This window comes from Physeter macrocephalus, chromosome 14, assembly GCF_002837175.3.
Source record: "Physeter macrocephalus isolate SW-GA chromosome 14, ASM283717v5, whole genome shotgun sequence".
NCBI classification, from domain to species: Eukaryota; Metazoa; Chordata; class Mammalia; order Artiodactyla; family Physeteridae; genus Physeter; species Physeter macrocephalus.
This window is the reverse complement of record NC_041227.1, coordinates 92,008,657-92,027,019: the sequence shown is the minus strand read 5'-3', so window position 1 is coordinate 92,027,019 and position 18,363 is coordinate 92,008,657. Positions and strand designations below refer to the sequence as shown.

The 18,363-nt window shown below is 51.5% G+C and overlaps 3 protein-coding genes across 4 annotated transcripts in view; 1 reads left to right on the top strand and 2 right to left on the bottom strand.

Moving 5' to 3' along the window:
- The window catches only part of PAFAH1B1 (platelet activating factor acetylhydrolase 1b regulatory subunit 1), an 82,471-nt gene extending 78,033 nt beyond the window's left edge, over nt 1–4,438 (top strand). For both annotated transcript variants that reach the window (XM_007125460.4, XM_055090426.1), the window contains exon 11: nt 486–4,438. In XM_007125460.4, coding sequence (XP_007125522.1) covers nt 486–559 — 74 coding nt within the window. In that variant the 3' untranslated portion in view covers nt 560–4,438. The remainder of the gene's footprint in view (nt 1–485) is intronic.
- A 5,073-nt stretch (nt 4,439–9,511) lies between these two features.
- LOC129392721 (clustered mitochondria protein homolog) lies at nt 9,512–13,092 on the bottom strand. The gene is made up of 5 exons (XM_055089783.1): nt 13,021–13,092; nt 12,426–12,503; nt 12,214–12,348; nt 12,059–12,132; nt 9,512–11,268 (listed from the first exon to the last, which is right to left on the bottom strand). The coding sequence occupies exons 1-5, from the start codon at nt 13,090–13,092 to the stop codon at nt 11,082–11,084; spliced, it is 546 nt and encodes a 181-aa protein (XP_054945758.1). The 3' UTR covers nt 9,512–11,081.
- The window catches only part of CLUH (clustered mitochondria homolog), a gene marked incomplete at its 5' end in the record, with an annotated part of 13,503 nt that continues 7,635 nt past the window's right edge, over nt 12,496–18,363 (bottom strand). The window contains 13 exons of the mRNA XM_055089782.1: nt 12,496–13,521; nt 14,312–14,385; nt 14,467–14,601; nt 14,679–14,772; nt 15,051–15,172; nt 15,254–15,379; nt 15,477–15,557; nt 16,418–16,557; nt 16,645–16,798; nt 16,918–17,002; nt 17,222–17,466; nt 17,552–17,614; nt 17,704–17,856. Coding sequence (XP_054945757.1) covers nt 13,335–13,521; nt 14,312–14,385; nt 14,467–14,601; nt 14,679–14,772; nt 15,051–15,172; nt 15,254–15,379; nt 15,477–15,557; nt 16,418–16,557; nt 16,645–16,798; nt 16,918–17,002; nt 17,222–17,466; nt 17,552–17,614; nt 17,704–17,856 — 1,659 coding nt within the window. The remainder of the gene's footprint in view (nt 13,522–14,311; nt 14,386–14,466; nt 14,602–14,678; nt 14,773–15,050; nt 15,173–15,253; nt 15,380–15,476; nt 15,558–16,417; nt 16,558–16,644; nt 16,799–16,917; nt 17,003–17,221; nt 17,467–17,551; nt 17,615–17,703; nt 17,857–18,363) is intronic.

Sequence of the window (18,363 nt, the reverse complement as noted above, 5' to 3'; positions counted from 1 at the left end):
TCTGGACCTGAATCTAGAATTTAAGATGGTGAATAAAGTAAAATACAATACACTAGGGTATGATGGATCTAATAATGAAGGTAAAGCCTCAGTAGAATAGGGCTAATGCTTAACCTTACAGGGTCATTAGAAGGATCAAATGTGAATATAAAGCATTAGTACTAAGCCTAGAACATAGTAAGTGTTCAATAAATGGATACATTGAGGCTGTCCTTGTTAGAATTCAGTGTTTATTCAGCCTCAGTTGGGATGAGGATAGTGGGGGAAGTATTTTTTTAGGGTGTTAGTAGTATAGGATTTAATCATTAAGGCTCAGCTTCCCTTACCTGTTGATAAGCTTGATATGCCTGCTAGGGGTAGATGTGTGGCTGTATAGAGAAAAAGAATGGGTATTCCTGGCACTTGGATGTGCTTGTTTTGTGGCTTATTAAAAATTGTCTCTGGCTCAGTCTGATTTTAAAATAAGCCTTCTCTTTTTCTTTCAGATTTCCATAAGACGGCACCATATGTGGTTACTGGCAGTGTAGATCAAACAGTAAAGGTGTGGGAGTGCCGTTGATTGAGTTTCATTTGGCCCCTCCTCCCTTGTTTCCTCTGGATGCACTCTGATGATACCATGGTTACCCCATTGAGCTCTGTTTAAATAAATATTGTCCTTTCATGTAAATTATTCTGGATGTAGATTGAGCTTATTAAATGTTACACACAAAGTATTCATGCATGGTGAATCCAAATTGTATACTGTAAATTTACATACGTTGTCTAGAAGTACCATAGGGTTTAAAAACCTGGGCTGGCATTGGTCACACCAGGCCTAAGAAGGCAGAAGTTGAATAAATTGAACTAGGGCACTAAACTGAATAGTTGACAGTGTCATTTTATGTTGGATTATTAATTCCTGTTTTTCTTTCTGCTATCTGTTGGTGCCTGACTTGATGGCCTCATTTGGGGGAAAGTGGTGGTTATTAGGGCTTTTTCTGAAATGTGTATCTATGTAACATCACTTAAGTGTGCTTAATAAATCTTCTTTAAGGATGTTAGATAATAAGGCTACAATTCAGAATCTTCTGAACCATCTATGTAATTAATGGGGATTACACATTGGAATTTTTGTCATGACACATTTGCCAAATCAGTAGGATACATTTGTTTTGGCAGCCTATCACGCAAAGGCTAGTGGTATATTTATGTAAGAAAATGACTGTAAATCTGAAATAAGAAAAATCTCAGCAGCTAATAACAAATCATTTATTTCATTTGGGTCTTAATGCTTTGTAAACAGGTTTAAAAAACACTGTAATACTCTAAGCTTCTATTTTCCACACTAGACACACTTCTAGTTGTAGTCTCCATACTGTTTGTTAGACTGTATAGTGATGTGACTTCCAAGTAGAGTTTAATCTTCCCATTGAGTGTGTCATGGTACAAATCACTATTTGTTTTTGATGTTTTTTAGGGATGTGCAATGTGCATAACATAATGACAAAGAAATACTGAAAAGGTTATGTTTGCCCTTTTAAGGGAGTGGGAGAAATACAGCAGTTTGTTTTTCAACATGAATCTGATATCATTTGAACTGTGTTTAACTAACTTACAAGTTTATAAAAAGACAGGGTTTAATGGAGCGTGCATAAAAATGTACTGTGTTTTCACCTTTTGTTTATGTATAAATGTTTATGAGTATATGGGCCTATCTATAAGTGGATAAGTCTGTATATGTATGTATATCACACACATACAACCTCCATGTCCTTGGGTCCTGGGTTTTTGAAGAAGTGCTAAAACATATAAATAGAATAAATCTTGCTGTGGAATACCATGCTTTAGAACAAATCCTTTTTGATCCTGACGCTTCTGAAAACCAGGTCTGACTCTGTGGGAATTTTTCCCAGCTAAAGGAAAATCACTTCCGTTATCTGCCACCTCCACCCCCAGTTTGGCTGTTGAGCATTTTACACATCCCTGATATATTGTATATTGTGGTCCAAAGTTACTACAAGTAGATTTAAGAAAATTTTTATCTATGACTTTGGAAATAATATCCCATTGCAGATTATTAATTAATAATGCCATTGCTTAGCTAACCAACATTTTTTGAAAGAAAGTCATTTGAAAAGTTAACAGAACAATGAAATAACAAAGATAGTTTAACAGAGAAATTTATCCTGGATTGCATTTATTCATTTGTGTAATACGTGATTTTTTTTTAAAAAAAATATCCCTTTTAGTATTCAGTGGAAATTTGGTTCCTGAAAAAGACAAAGGGTTAGAGTTAATGTCCTGTAGATACACACACAGAGAATAGGCCATATATTTACTAGAAGCAGCTTTATGTCTAGCTTTTGTCTTTTTGTTTGTTTGCGTTTGTTTTTAATAATTCCTGAGAGATGTCTCCGGAAGGAAAAGTGTTTTGAAAACTAATGGCTATTTTTGAGGACAAAAATGACAACTTAAGCTAATTTCTTAAATACAGTAGAATAACTTTCAGGACAATATTGCCTCACAACCCTGCTCACATTGAGAAGTCTTTTTTTGTTTCCCCTTAGCTGTTCTGACTGGATTTTTCTACAGAAGCTATGGAAGATATCTTTGTTCTTGTTTGCTGCTATTTCCTGTCCTATTTTAAGAAATATAAATACATAGAAATGGTGCATCTTTAACATTTGTTTGTACATGTATAAATGTCTTGTATTTTAATTCATTTTTAGCATGTAGCAACACAAATTGTTTAAGGGTAAGCCACAACATCTAGAAATCACTCCTAGATACGAACAAATAAAGGAAAAAAAAATGGTACCGATTTAGGAGGAAACAAAGCCGCTGTCGCTGGGTTTTCCCTGCAGCCTGCAGTGACTTCCACTGACAAACAAGGAGAAACTATCACTCTGTAAACAAAGTCATCCTTATTGGGAGATTGCCACAGCCTGCTGCTTAGTTGAGTTACCAGACATCCTCCATTTACGAAGCAGCGAACGTTGAATCTCAGGGATGGTCCTCAACTGGATCCAAGTGTAACGAGCCCTGTTTGAATAATGAAGAGGGTGGGGAGAGTGATCCATCCACAATCCGGAAGCAGATTTGCAGAGGTTTCCTGCACTGTTGTTTGACACTGCCCTGTTGATGCCCTTTCTTCCTGTTTCCTGCGTTTTCTCTGTCTGCTGTCTAACCCTGTGCCTTGCCTGGGATAAGTACAATGATGAGGTTACTGGTTTGGATTGTAAGTAGAGGAATTTATTGATTGGTTTAGAGGTTCACTGCTGCTTTGTCACTGTCTCAATCAAATTGGCCACTTATTTAAGAAATAAAAAGCTGGTAGAATTGCATCCTCAGATGATGATTGACCTTTTGTGTGTGTGAAAACAGACATTCCATTGCCACCCTAATATAACGTGCCCAAGAAGTCCTAGCTGCACTCTTGAAAGTGCAAGCCACGGAAACTGGTTTAGACATGGCTTGGAGAATAGTTGCTTTTTGACATGGCCTCTTGCACTTTAGGAGACTGAGATTGTCCTGTTTTGTCCATTGTGGTGTGACCAATGGTGTGCCCAGAGCACTGCTCTAAAACTCACTAGTGTTAGCACGTCGTCAGGGCTGTGGGCGCCCGCTGTAGCCTTCGGAAGCTTCGGCTCTAGATCACCAAGCCCAGTCTCCTTACTGTCCGTGCCCTGCTCTCCTGTTTGCCTCTTTCTGTTTCTATGTGAACTTCCAGATAATATCACTCATTAAATAGTTTTTTTTTTAATTTATTTAAAGAAAAACTATTTAGAAGTAAAGGATATTTTGTTTTGTTGACAGTGGTGGCTTGATAATCCTTAAGCAACTGAAGATAAAATTGTTGAAGGAAAAGGCACTTAAAGTGGTTCCTCTCTGTCCAGCTGTATATAAGTCCAATGTGTTAACTAACCTAGATGATGCAAAGAAGAATCTCCTGGTAGAGAAGCAACATGTACGAAATCGGTGAAAAAGGTTTTGGTTTTTTTCAGTGAGGTAGGGGGAGGGCAAGCTGGATTTACAAGTCACGACTGGACCGAACTGGCCTTTTTATCTTTCCACTATATCATGTAAGTGGCTGCTTTCTCGTCCTGCCTATCCTTCAAGCATCCCTAAAGCTCACTCTGAAGATGGTAGAAACAAAACACACAATCTTCGAGTTAGAAGTTGATCCTGACACTGACATGAAGGCGAACGTTGATTTCATACGAACGAACAGTACAGAGGTGGTGATTGGAGAAAACAGTTCCCCAGATTGTAAGAGTTAACTGAAGATATTGACACAATTTTAAAAAATCAGTAAAGGAATGTATATAATATTGCTCTTGTGTTTTACAGTAAGATTTGTTGCTCTCAGACTGTGTAAAACAAGATTTATTCATGTTTTCTGCATATTAAAAAAATCTTATTGTACCAATTGGTAAACTATTAAATGCCTATAAAACTAGATGTGTTTTTTTTTTTTTTTTTTTTTTTTTTTTTTTTTTTTTTTTTAGTCTTTTTGTGCACAGATTTAAAACCTTTTAAATTGAGTCCTAATAGGAAGCAGGGTTGTGTTCAGCACCGGTCATGTGGAGAATAAGATGCAAGTTGCTAGCAGGGCCTGGATGGAAGGCCTGTCTTCAGGGCAGTGCCCGCACTGCCTTTGCTCTCTTGCTTCCTTCACCTGTTTGCAGGAGGGAACTAGGAGCACAGCTGCAGGGGTTCTTGCCTGAGGGGCTTGCACGAACCTACTGGGTCAGGCAGCTCCAGACTGTTTTCCACCACTCCACCCTGCCCTCCAGCAGCCCTTTCTGACAGTGACTACAGCTGAGGCCGGGAAGGACCTGTTACAGCCTCAGGGTCCCGCGGAGAAGTGACCCTACCGCCTTTGTTCTGTTAATGAATGAGCCTTTTAATTCTGCCCAGTGGTCTTAGATTCTTGGAGATTATTAATACTGTTTTAAATTTCGGTGGAAATGTACCAAGAATCTTCACCCTTTTCCCAGAAGCCCCACGGCTTTCTCTGTGCTTTACATATATCGGCCATGTCCTGCCTTTCATCCCTGGACTACTGCCCAGCTAGCATGCGTAAGTGTTTTTAGGGCACCCGTGAGGTCTCCCGCAAAGGACAAGTTGAATGATGTGGTGGCTCTTTTCTTCAGCCCAACTGTCATCCTGCCATTTAGAAGGTAGCTTCTCTACCTACCCCCCTCTCCAAATGGGAAGCTAGGCCAAGAGCACCAAAGTAATTTGCTTGAAGTTAACAGTTTCCTGCATTTTGCAGCTTTTCCCTTTCTTTGCGGGGCTCCTCTTTTCCCCTAGGCTGAGATCCAGATGATGAGCCTGACCACATTCCCTAAGGGTAGAGATTTCCAGTTTTAGTATCACTATCCAGAAGTGCACTTACTTAGCTCTTCAAAACCTGTTGGTTTGCCACACACATCAAGCTTCCTTCTGAGACTCATGGTTGCGTCTGTCCCTGGTGTAGGACAAGGACTGGAACATGGAAGACTTGGAGAAATGGTGCTGCATCCTGGGTGAGGCAGCTCTATCCCTGTTAGTCTTTGGTGGAACTTGTCTTGCCTGTAGACTGACGCTTCTCCACTGCTGATGTACCAGAACCCTCTAGGAAAGTGATTCTCAGTGTGCTCCCCGTGCCAGCATCAGCATCACCTGGGAGCTCATTAGAACTACAAGTCCTGGGCTTCCCTGGTGGCGCAGTGGTTGAGAGTCCGCCTGCCGATGCAGGGGATGCGGGTTCGTGCCCCGGTCCGGGAAGATCCCACATGCCGCGGAGCGGCTGGGCCCGTGAGCCACGGCCGCTGAGCCTGCGCGTCCGGAGCCTGTGCTCCGCAACGGGAGAGGCCACAACAGTGAGAGGCCCGCGTACCGCAACAACAAAAAAAAAAAAAGAAAAAAAAGAAATGCAAGTCCTTGGGCTCTAGCTCAGACCTACTGTATCTGTCACAGGGTGGGACCCAGCAAATCCATTTTAACAAACCATCCAGATGATTCTGATTCAGGCTCAAGTCTGAGAACCACTGATCTAAATGAACTAGCTTTTCACTGAAGAAAAATATGTAGACACGTCATTGGTCCCTGGGCCCTCCAGCTGGGGTTTGAGCTCAAACCTCTCTCTTTCGCCGACAGTTTGATACATGGAGTTTGTTCCTTTGTGAATATTTTTCTTCCACTCACATCTCCAGTTTATTATTTCTTATGTAAACATACAGGATAGTTACATCCAGGGAAGAAGGGCAAGGATTTTTCTCTTACACCAAAGTAACTGCCTTTCCAAGATCTTTTATACATAAATCCAGTAAATGAAAAGGCTGAACCGAAACACTGCATTTTTTCCCCATCATATGAGAAACACAACTAAAAGTGAATGTTATAAATGAATAAATTCAGCACTTTGCCACACCTGCATTTAAAAAAAGATTTCATTTTCCTGCAATTGTTTAGACACATCATGCAAACACCCTCCTAGGAGTGTTTTGAGATCACTGTTTGCTTCTGAACAAGAATAAATAATAATAAATAACAACCATCACTTTCACAAAACACCGTTTTGTCATCATTCCCACTTGGTCACCAGCCCTCTTAAATAAAAGTGGCTGGTGCAGGGACTAAAGGAAGGAGGATACCCAACGTCTGAATGCCTGTCAGGCCAACACCCTTATTCTCAACATACCGTCTTCTTCACATACATCCCCTGCTGGTGGATATTAGCACATTTTTACAGACAAGAAAACAGGCTCACTTAAGGTGAGGTCATATGCCAAGGGTATTGAGCTAATTAAAGAGTGAGCTGGGACTTGAACCCAAATGCACTAGCTCTTTCCCTTATCTGGTTCGGCCTGTTTAATAGCTATTTAAGTATAAGGAGGGCCTTCTGACATCTCTGAAACAATCATTTAACCTACTTTTAGTCATACAGGAAAGACCCTCATGCCATCCCCAAGCCCCTCTCTGTCACCACACTGCCAACTCCACTGTGGGGTGACCGTGAGGAATGGGGTAGAGGCTAGGAATGGATAAGAATGAACGTTGCCCACACTTGCAACATAGTAAGGCTCCTCACTCATTCTATATGAAATGACTATTCTCAGGGCAACTGTGTCCTGAATGGCCTGCATCTCAGTGTCTGAGTTCTTTTTTTTAATCAGTGGATTTCCCTGTTTAATGGGGGTATTTCTTTCCATTTGAGGAGGCCCTCCTGTCCTCTGTAAGGTGTCCTGATCACGCATGCCTTGTTTGATTGCTAGTGTAGATACTGGGAGTTTGGGGGGAGGAAATACTCAGGCCACATCAAGATACCTTATTCTCACCTTTAGGATATGTAGGGATTCCTCAACTAAGTCTAACAGTTCTCTCAATATTCATATTTAACAATGCAAATGATGCCACCGACAAGGGCTTAATTTCCAAAATATGCAAACAGCTCATTCAACTCAATTACAAAAAAAAACAACCCAAAGAATGGGCAGAAGACCTAAACAGACATTTCTTCGCATGCAGATGGCCAATAGGCACATGAAAAGATGCTCAACATTGCTAATTATCAGAGAAATGCAAATCAAAACTATAATGCAGTATCACCTCACACTGGTCAGAATGGCCATCATTAAAAAGACTACAAATAATAAATGCTGGGCAGGGTGTGGAGAAAAAAGAACCCTCCTACACTGTTGGTGGGAATGTATATTGATACAGCCACTATGGAAAATAGTATGGAGGTGCCTTAAAAAACTAAAAATAGTGATCCAGCAATCCCACTCCCGGGCATATATCCAGAGGAAACCCTAATCCAGAAAGACACATGCACCCCAGTGTTCACAGCAGCACAATACAGTAGCCAAGACATGGAAGCAATCTAAATGTCCATCAAGAGATGAATGGATAAAGATGCGGTACATATATAAAATGGAATACTACTCAGCCATAAAACAATGAAATAATGCCATCTGCAGTAACATAGATGGACCTAGAGATTATCATGCTAAGTGAAGTCAAAGACAAATACCATATGATACTGCTTATATGTGGAATGTAAAATATGACAGAAATGAATTTATTTACAAAACAGAAACAGAATCACAGACGTAGAAAACAAACTTATGGTTACCAAAGGGGAAGGGGTGGGGCAGGGATAAATTAGGAGTTCGGGATTAAGCAGATACAAACTACTATATATAAAATAGATAAACAACAAGGTCCTACTTGTAGCACAGGGAACTATATTCAATATCCTGTACTGAACCATAATGGAAAAGAATATGAAAAAGACTACATACATACACATACATAGGCATAGATAATGTACAACTGAATCACTCCGCAGTACACCAGAAACACAACATTGTAAATCAACTATACTTCAGTTAAAACAAAAAACAAAAAAACAATGCGTCTGGAGGGCGGGAGCGAGTGGAGACAAATGATACAACTTAATAGTAACAGTTCTTTTAAAAATATTTTTTAAGTTGTAAAAGTAATATGCATGTTAAGAGAAATGCAAACAGGGAAGAAAAGTAGAGCAGAAAGTGAAAGAGCAGCGATCGGGACACAAAGAGGCTCGCACAAGTTAGACCTGAATTCCATCTCGCGCAGCTGCCCCACCACCTGCATGCCAGCTCTCACACTAACCCTTCCTGGATACCACTGTTCACCCTTTTCAGAAATTTGCAATCTGTCAACTAAGAGAAGAGGAGAAAAGGTGGATTTCACACCTCTGTGTCCTTTATAAAACAACAGTCCCTCGTCATCTCGGTTGTCAAAAGGCACCTGACAGCACCAATACACTTAAGGGATCAACCATGAAAACTGGGCCTCTCAGGTGACTAGTAGGTACGATGGTAATTACACTTGATCCCTTCTCAGCTTTACAAGATCACGCCCACAACGCTAGAAGTGCTGAGAAACACGTGACTGGTGTTCACAGGATAAATGCTCTAGGAAGGCATGCACGTCCAGAACACAACCAGGAGACTGTAAAGCGGGGTGGGAGGGAGCATCCTTGGGCATCACTTAGAAGAAAACCTCGATGATGACAGGGACACCTTTTTTTCAGTTGGCTCAAGAAAACAGACATCAGGGTTGGATTTTTTTTTTTTTTCCACAATGTCAGACACAAAGGACTCTCCAAGTATTCAAAAAGGCCTTTAAGTACGCATGAGGCTGAGGGCCGGCCTGCTGTAGACACTTGAGACAGGCCTCCTGCCCACAACCCTCCCATCTCACAGGCCCGGCCCCTCAAGCCCGCCTAGGCGGGCTCCACTTCCCATCCGTTAGAGCTCCACGAGGGCCCAACTAGGATGGCAAACTTTAGACACCCCCCATTCTAGCACTCCTAGTTTTCGGGGGGGCGCCGCCCAGTCCTCCTGACAAGCAAAGGGACAAGGGCGGACGCCCAGTTAGGTCTTGAACAGCCGACCCGGGCCAGCACGCCCAGGCCTGGGCCCTCACCTTGCAGCGCACGTCACCCCAGCCGGAACCACAGGGCCCTGTATAGGAGCGGTTCTCGGCCTTTTCTTCTGTGGCCAGCAACAGGTGACGTTCATCTGTATGCCACTCCCATGGGTCTACTGATGGGCAGACTGGTAAACCCTAGGTGGGTGCCTGCGGCTCTACCCCCCTCCTCCCACTTAAATGACATTATAAGGATAGCTTTGAGTGTGACCTGATTTTACACATTCATGTGCTTTAAACCCTTTCACTAGTACCACTTCTGGCAACAGCTCTCACAACCAGACAAGACTGGTACAGAACACACAGGAGAGGCCGGGACAGCAGGTTTCAAAAACTCACTTTATTCCAATGTGAAATGAAGACTGATGGTTTAAAAACAAGAAAAAGTTCTTGATCAGCTGTGGGGATGCCTCGCTTGCTAGCTCGCACCCACTCCCTTTGAAACCAGGCGTTGGGACAGGCCACACCCGGCCGCGGCTCCGCGCAGAGCCACCAGGCGGAAGCCCCAGCCGCAGGACCGCGCCCTCCAGCTCCCAAGGGTGGCCGTCTCCGCCCACCTGCCAGGGCTCTGACAGCAGGCCCAGAGGAGCGCATGGGCAGCCGGGCCTGTGGGCCCACCACCTTCCGCAGCCCCCTCCCTTCCACTCCCAGAGCTCCTCTCTGTAGAAGGTGCCTGTGTGTCCTAGGACCAGGTAGGGAGCTAAGCTCCACAAACAAGGGACAGTCACTCCTGTATCTGTGACGTCTCCCCCGGGATCCATGATTCAGTCCGGGTCCCCCCCCCCACCCCCCTGTGCGTTAGGCAGCTGAGGTTGTTCAACGGGGAGAAGGATACATTCAGACTATACCCCAAGGTTAGCCCCAGCTGGGGTGTGGAGGGTGGGAAGGCAGCACCTCCTGCTGGGGCCCGAGGGCCGAGAAGCTGGGGCTGGGCACGGGGGTGTCTGGGGAACCACCGACGCCCAACCCTTCCCCCGGCCGGAGCACAGCCGGGCCAGGCCCGGCCCGCTGTGGTTAGTAAAGCTGCTGCAGCCCTCACCCCGCCAGAAAGTGCTCCCCAGCCGTCCAGCCCTGACACAGAGCTCTGGCCCCCCATCCCAGGACACAGGAAAGCTCCCCTCTTTCGGCTTCAAACCTGGACTTTCAGCCAGATCGGGCCCGGGGGTAGTGGCAGCAAAAGCAGCAGCCATAATGTCAAACATACAAACGACCTGAGAAATCTCACCTGCACGTCCCCCACCCACTCAGAACTGGCTCGGGGCTATGTACAAGTCAGGAAGGGCGGATCAGGACACTCGCGGGCACAGACACACTCGCGCACACCTGTCTGAGGATGGGGGGCCCGAGGGGGCACCTGTCCGCCAGCTGGGAACTGATGATGCCCACGTACTCCATTCACACGTCTTCGATTAGGCCTCTGCGTTGTATACTCTTCGAGCCAGTGCAAGAACATCTTTCAGAGGGTCAGGCAGGCCAGGCCAGGGTCCCAGGAGGATGCTGGGGGCAGGGTGGGGTTGGAAGCGTGGAGGAAGAGGACTTGCTGCCTCTCCTGATGTGCAGGGCACTCCCCCTTCTCCTGGAGTCTGGATCGCTGGGTATCGGGGCAGCTGGCCGACGGTCCGTCTGCGTCTCCCTTCCTACCCCTGCAAGCTCAGGGAAGGAGGGTCCTTGGCAGCTGGGGGCTGGGAGGCCGCATCCTCTGAGGCCCCTGCCGGCTCCGGCTCAGTAGCCATGGGCTCCTCAGCCTTATCCCTGTCCCCGCTGGCCTCCTGGAGCTGGTGCCGCCGCGCCACCTCCGCTTTCAGATTCTCCAAGTCTTTTTGGCTGAGCAGAAGGACGGGGCGAAGGGTGGGTATCAGAGTGGGCCTGGGCCCTCCGTCACCTCACTGGCTCTGCTTAAACTTAGAACAAGATCAGGCTCTCTGCTCTCTGCAGTGAGACACACGTGTGGAACAAACGCTTCCCTCCCGCAAACAGAAAGGCCCCCGAGTGCTGAAAAAGTAAGAACTGCACACACTTGACAGCCTCCACTTAAGGCCTGGCTCCCACCCAGCCTTCACGCCCAGTTCAAACCCACTGCACCCCGGCCGCTCCTATAGCCGATTACACCCAAAAAAGCAGGTGCAGGTGCAACACAGAGCACATACGCTGTAAATGCCGTAACGCTGAGCTGACCAAACCCATGCCGCACACAGGTGGGAGGGAGACGGCGCGAGAGGCTTTCGAAGACGGCACTGTTTGTGAGAGCCGCACAGGGACCCTCAGGGCCCGGCTCTAAGGCACATCCCTACACTGACAGAGCAGGAGTCCAGAGAAGGAGCGACGCTGCTCTTTACATACGGACACGAAACGATCGCCAAGATAGATTAAGTGCAGGAGAAAAACACCCATGTGCGTGGCTTGCTACAATTTTGCGCTTTGGGGAAAAAAAGGGGAAAAACGGTTACAGACCTGTGTTTGCCCAATTATGCAGAGTATTTCTGGAAGGATTCACAAGGAACTCCTTGCCACTGGCTATACTTTTCAATTTTGAACCATGTCAATGTATCATTTATTTAAAAAACCACGAAAAAAATAAAGGCCAACTTCCAAGCGGGGGGGTGGGGCGCCTCACCTGAGAGGAATGAAGAGGATGCCGTTGATGACGTTCAGCTGTTCCAAGACGCTGGCCATGCTGGGGGCTGTGAACTGAGGGGCAGGGAGGATAAGCCGCTGCCTGGGTGCCGGGAGGCCGGGGTGCGACCCACCCAGCCCCGCTCGGGGACCCACCTTGAGGGGCGGGATGTTGGCGCTGGAGCCGTTGCGATAGATCTCGTTCATGGTGCGCTGCAGGGCCACGGCCTGCTGGGTCAGGCACTTGAGGTACTCGGAGCTCTCCTTGGTCTTCTCGTGGTCCTCGCCCAGCTGCAGGGGGCGGGAAAATATCAGGGCTGCCCGCAGCCCCGCCCCTCCCCGCCCCGCCCCGCCCCGCTGTGGCCCACCTGCGTCTTGTAGATGGTGTAGCCTTCCTTCTCGTGCTGCAGGGCTGACCGGAACTCAGCTTTGCTCTCATTAGGCAGCTGAGGTTGTTCAACGGGGAGAAGGATACATTCAGACTATACCCCAAGGTTAGCCCCAGCTGGGGTGTGGAGGGTGGGAAGGCAGCACCTCCTGCTGGGGCCCGAGGGCCGAGAAGCTGGGGCTGGGCACGGGGCTGTCTGGGGAACCACCGACGCCCAACCCTTCCCCCGGCCGGAGCACAGCCGGGCCAGGCCCGGCCCGCTGTGGTTAGTAAAGCTGCTGCAGCCCTCACCCCGCCAGAAAGTGCTCCCCAGCCGTCCAGCCCTGACACAGAGCTCTGGCCCCCCATCCCAGGACACAGGAAAGCTCCCCTCTTTCGGCTTCAAACCTGGACTTTCAGCCAGATCGGGCCCGGGGGTAGTGGCAGCAAAAGCAGCAGCCATAATGTCAAACATACAAACGACCTGAGAAATCTCACCTGCACGTCCCCCACCCACTCAGAACTGGCTCGGGGCTATGTACAAGTCAGGAAGGGCGGATCAGGACACTCGCGGGCACAGACACACTCGCGCACACCTGTCTGAGGATGGGGGGCCCGAGGGGGCACCTGTCCGCCAGCTGGGAACTGATGATGCCCACGTACTCCATTCACGCGTCTTCGATTAGGCCTCTGCGTTGTATACTCTTCGAGCCAGTGCAAGAACATCTTTCAGAGGGTCAGGCAGGCCAGGCCAGGGTCCCAGGAGGATGCTGGGGGCAGGGTGGGGTTGGAAGCGTGGAGGAAGAGGACTTGCTGCCTCTCCTGATGTGCAGGGCACTCCCCCTTCTCCTGGAGTCTGGATCGCTGGGTATCGGGGCAGCTGGCCGACGGTCCGTCTGCGTCTCCCTTCCTACCCCTGCAAGCTCAGGGAAGGAGGGTCCTTGGCAGCTGGGGGCTGGGAGGCCGCATCCTCTGAGGCCCCTGCCGGCTCCGGCTCAGTAGCCATGGGCTCCTCAGCCTTATCCCTGTCCCCGCTGGCCTCCTGGAGCTGGTGCCGCCGCGCCACCTCCGCTTTCAGATTCTCCAAGTCTTTTTGGCTGAGTAGAAGGACGGGGCGAAGGGTGGGTATCAGAGTGGGCCTGGGCCCTCCGTCACCTCACTGGCTCTGCTTAAACTTAGAACAAGATCAGGCTCTCTGCTCTCTGCAGTGAGACACACGTGTGGAACAAACGCTTCCCTCCCGCAAACAGAAAGGCCCCCGAGTGCTGAAAAAGTAAGAACTGCACACACTTGACAGCCTCCACTTAAGGCCTGGCTCCCACCCAGCCTTCACGCCCAGTTCAAACCCACTGCACCCCGGCCGCTCCTATAGCCGATTACACCCAAAAAAGCAGGTGCAGGTGCAACACAGAGCACATACGCTGTAAATGCCGTAACGCTGAGCTGACCAAACCCATGCCGCACACAGGTGGGAGGGAGACGGCGCGAGAGGCTTTCGAAGACGGCACTGTTTGTGAGAGCCGCACAGGGACCCTCAGGGCCCGGCTCTAAGGCACATCCCTACACTGACAGAGCAGGAGTCCAGAGAAGGAGCGACGCTGCTCTTTACATACGGACACGAAACGATCGCCAAGATAGATTAAGTGCAGGAGAAAAACACCCATGTGCGTGGCTTGCTACAATTTTGCGCTTTGGGGAAAAAAAGGGGAAAAACGGTTACAGACCTGTGTTTGCCCAATTATGCAGAGTATTTCTGGAAGGATTCACAAGGAACTCCTTGCCACTGGCTATACTTTTCAATTTTGAACCATGTCAATGTATCATTTATTTAAAAAACCACGAAAAAAATAAAGGCCAACTTCCAAGCGGGGGGGTGGGGCGCCTCACCTGAGAGGAATGAAGAGGATGCCGTTGATGACGTTCAGCTGTTCCAAGACGCTGGCCATGCTGGGGGCTGTGAACTGAGGGGCAGGGAGGATAAGCCGCTGCCTGGGTGCCGGGAGGCCGGGGTGCGACCCACCCAGCCCCGCTCGGGGACCCACCTTGAGGGGCGGGATGTTGGCGCTGGAGCCGTTGCGATAGATCTCGTTCATGGTGCGCTGCAGGGCCACGGCCTGCTGGGTCAGGCACTTGAGGTACTCGGAGCTCTCCTTGGTCTTCTCGTGGTCCTCGCCCAGCTGCAGGGGGCGGGAAAATATCAGGGCTGCCCGCAGCCCCGCCCCTCCCCGCCCCGCCCCGCCCCGCTGTGGCCCACCTGCGTCTTGTAGATGGTGTAGCCTTCCTTCTCGTGCTGCAGGGCTGACCGGAACTCAGCTTTGCTCTCATAGACCCGGGCGACCAGGTGGTGGCTGCAGGCAGGCACGGCGCAGGGGGAGGCGAGGGAGGGACGTGAATGGGCCGGTGGGGACGGATGGGCGGTGTGCAGGCTAACCCACAACCCACTCCGGGAACTTTCCGAGGGGGAAGGCAAGTCCAGAACTCAGAGAAGAGATGCAAGTTGAGAGACATTTCCTCAGGAGTCAGATGGAGGACAGAGTGCTGGATCCCGTGCCTGCCCACAATGCAAGCGCCTCCCGGGACCCTGTGGCCCGGGGCCTCCCTGTCCCCTAACCCAGCACAGCCTCACCTGAGGGCCACCTTGAGGGACTTGGGCCCGTGGTACTTGGTGCTGACGGCCAGCGCGTTCTCCAGGAAGCGCAGCGACAGGTCACACTCCATCACTCCGTGCAGCACCAGCCCGATGTTGTTCTGGGGGCGGTCGGGAGGGCCCCGGTCAGCTCCCACTCCCCAGGCTTGCGGCCGGCCCCGCTGCCCCTCCCCAGTACTCACGTCCAGCAGGGCCACCTCAGGGTGCTCCTCCCCGAACACGAGCAGTGTGAGGTAGCGGGCGCGGTACAGCAGGCTCAGGGCCGTGGACAGCTGGCTGCTGGCGAAGCAGTACAGGGCCAGGTGCATCTGCGGGGGCGGGGGCGGGGGCGGGGGCGGCGGCGTCAGGCCGGGGCGGCCACGGGTCCCACCCACCTTGCAGGCCGCGCCCCCGGTGGCCACTCACATATTCCTGGATGGTGTTGGGGTGCTCGATGCCCATCACGCGCTCGCTCATCAGCACAGCCTTCTGTTGGTTGCTGAGGGCCTGCGGAGGTGGGGGGCTGTCACCCCCGGGTGGTACCGCCCCACACCCAGTCTGCCTGGCCCACGAGCCTCCACAGCAGCTCGGCCTCTTCACCTCCGGCTGCAATTTCTATTTTTACTTTGCACAAAGGCAGCGGAAGAGTGGTCAAAATCCAGCTGCCGTGACCATGGAAGTCAACACCCCGCTCTGAGGCTGCTTCATATTTTAAAACACTTGTCTTAATCTATGCCAACACATGCATACAAATCTAAAATTGTACTAAAAATAAAGTATTCGTAATAAGAAAAGGCAGACACAGGCGAAAGAAAACAAGAGTCCTATGGCTGGAGCGGGGAGTGGGGCACCTACAGCGCACCTGGCCTAGGAGAGAGCCTCTCAAGCCCCGGGGCCAACAAGGCAGGTGAACGCCACCAGGCCCCAGGATGGTACAGGCAACAACACAGACCCCAAGCAGCTTCCCTGGTGCTTACAGGGCTCTAGGTACTGAGGCGGAATTCACCCTTCCCCCATCCCTGCGAAGGGAGGCCCTGCCACCACTCCCACTTTGTCCACGGGCACGGCAGCTCTCCCCCCAGGATACAGCTCTTAAGTGGGGGGAGCTGGGGGGGGCAGGCCGCCGTACAGGCAGAACAAGCACCTCCCTGGGTCTCCACCTGCTCCTCCTGGGGGTGCCCGGAGGTCAGCAGCATCCCGGGCCCCTGGGGTGACAGGGGCTCCAGTCCCACCTGCCGGGACTCCCGCCTCCTGCTGCCGCGGGGGTGAGAACACAGCCCCAGCTCCCCCACGCCCCCCTCCGCCCCGCTGGTGCCAGACCAGGCCCCGGGCCCCTGCTGAAGGCCCAGAGGGTGCGCGTGGCCCACCTCGGCGTAGTCGCCCATGATGTAGTGGAGGCGGGCGAGGAGGCGCAGGCAGGCGCAGATCTCCACGTGCATGGCTCCGTACACGTTGTTGAACAGGTTCAGGGCCTCGTTGATGAGCTCGCAGCCCTCCTTCAGGAAGCCTGCAGGGCACCCCGGGGGTGGAAGGTCAGGGCCGGCCTGGGGGAAGTGGGCGCCCCACCCCCGCAGCGGCTGCACCTGGCACGCACCCTGCTGTACTTTGGCCTGCCCGCTCTGGAAGAAGTGAAAGGCGTCTGAAGCCTTCGGGTTGACGTGTTTGACCACGGGGAAGATGTTGAGCACGTCCTCCTCCGTGAACGCAGGCTTGTGGCGGCTGTCGAAGCTGTACTCCTTCAGCAGGATCTGGGGACCCAGCCCGGCACCCGCAGGCAGCCTCAGCCCAGGCTCAAACAGCCGGCACCGCCCCGCCCAGTTCCCCCCATGGCCCCGGGAGCCCTGCAGGACGCTCTGGGCCAGCCCACCTGGATTCCGGTTTTCAGGGAGATCTCCCGCAGCAGCGTGATCTTCTGCAGCCCGTAGGTCTCCACGGCCTGGTCCACGGTCTCACTGGGGAGGAGCGGCGGGTGGGCCCAGGCAGCCCAGCACCCCTCTGCCCCCTTCTCCACAGCTGCCCCTCCACCCGAGCCCCTCCTAGCTCCCCTCCCCAATTCCCCAAGCAAGCGGCCCTCCACAGCTCCCGGCTTTCTCCTCCCCGTTCCACTGCCAGCAACCACGGAGGACCCGGACGCTGCCTGGGAGCCCAGCGCCCCTGCACCCGTCACGTACCACTCAAGGCTGAAGTCAAAGTAGTTCTTGGCCTCCTGGCAGATGTTCTTCCAAAGCTCCTGGGGGGTCATGACAGCCCAGGCTGTGTTATCCGCTGCCCCTGGCGGCCGGTTTCTCCTCCTCCTGTTCCTCTTCTTGGAGACGAGCTCGTCGGCAGGCAGGTGGGCCACGGGGTTGGGGTAGGAGCTCAGGAAGCAGTTCAGGAAGTGGCTGATGGCAGCCGAGAGCCCCGAGAGCTCGACCCCCTGCAAGGGAGGTTGGACCAGTGTCACCACCACCCGGGCTCCCCCCGACATCCCCATGACCCGGGCCGGGGAGGGAGCGCAGTACCTGTAAGTACGTCTTGAAGATGTGCTTGGCAGAGCGGGTGAGGAGCTCTCCGATGCCGATCTTCTGCAAGGGTGCAGAGAGGGGAGTCTTGGTCAGGCCCCAGGCCTCCATCCCAGCCCCGCCATCTCACAGCCGCCCTGGGCACCACTCACGTAGATGTGGTCCAGCTGGTCCCGGGCCGGGCTCCGGAGTACCAGGTCCAGCACCTTGCCCAGGTAGCGCATGTTGATGCCGCGCTGACGCATCACCTCGGCCAGCGTGGCCCCGTCCATGGGCAACACCGCGTGGTCTGCGAAGTCCTTCACCTGCGGGCTGCAGCACGTCAGGCGCCCCCAGCCCAGGGCCTCTGCCTCCTCCCGCCCTGGGTCTTCCCAAGGGAGCGTACGCTATCCTGAGGCCCTGAGGGAAGGAGGGGACTGAGACGCCAGCTCCCAATCGGGAAGAGGGAAGGAGACAAAGCAGCAGCAAGGATGTGAGCTCTCGTCCCCAGCCTTCTGCACAGGCCACCATCACCCCTGTGACTGCTGGGCCCACACGGCGGGGAAGCAGGGATGAGGGAGCCGCACAGGCTCTCCTGTGATTGCAGAGGCAGAAGCAGGGCCACAGCTTCACCCCGCGGCTGTGCTGCGCCTCGAAGAGGCCTGGGGCAGCCAGCACGGCAGGCTCAGCTCAGAGATCGGGGGACACAGCAATCCCACCACTGGGCATATACCCTGAGAAAGTCGTAATTCAAAAAAAGTCATGGGGCCTCCCTGGTGGCGCAGTGGCTGAGAGTCCGCCTGCCGATGCAGGGGACACGGGTTCGTGCCCCG

Excerpts from the sequence above, each read along its gene's own strand:
- LOC129392721 (XM_055089783.1), bottom strand. The coding sequence starts at position 13,092 with ATGGAGTACGTGGGCATCATCAGTTCCCAGCTGGCGGACAGGTGCCCC. Across the intron at positions 12,349-12,425 it reads ACACCATCTACAAGACGCAG|CTGGGCGAGGACCACGAGAA; the intron begins GTGGGCCACAGC and ends CGCCCCCTGCAG. Across the intron at positions 11,269-12,058 it reads ATCCTCTTCATTCCTCTCAG|CCAAAAAGACTTGGAGAATC; the intron begins GTGAGGCGCCCC and ends CCTTCTGCTCAG.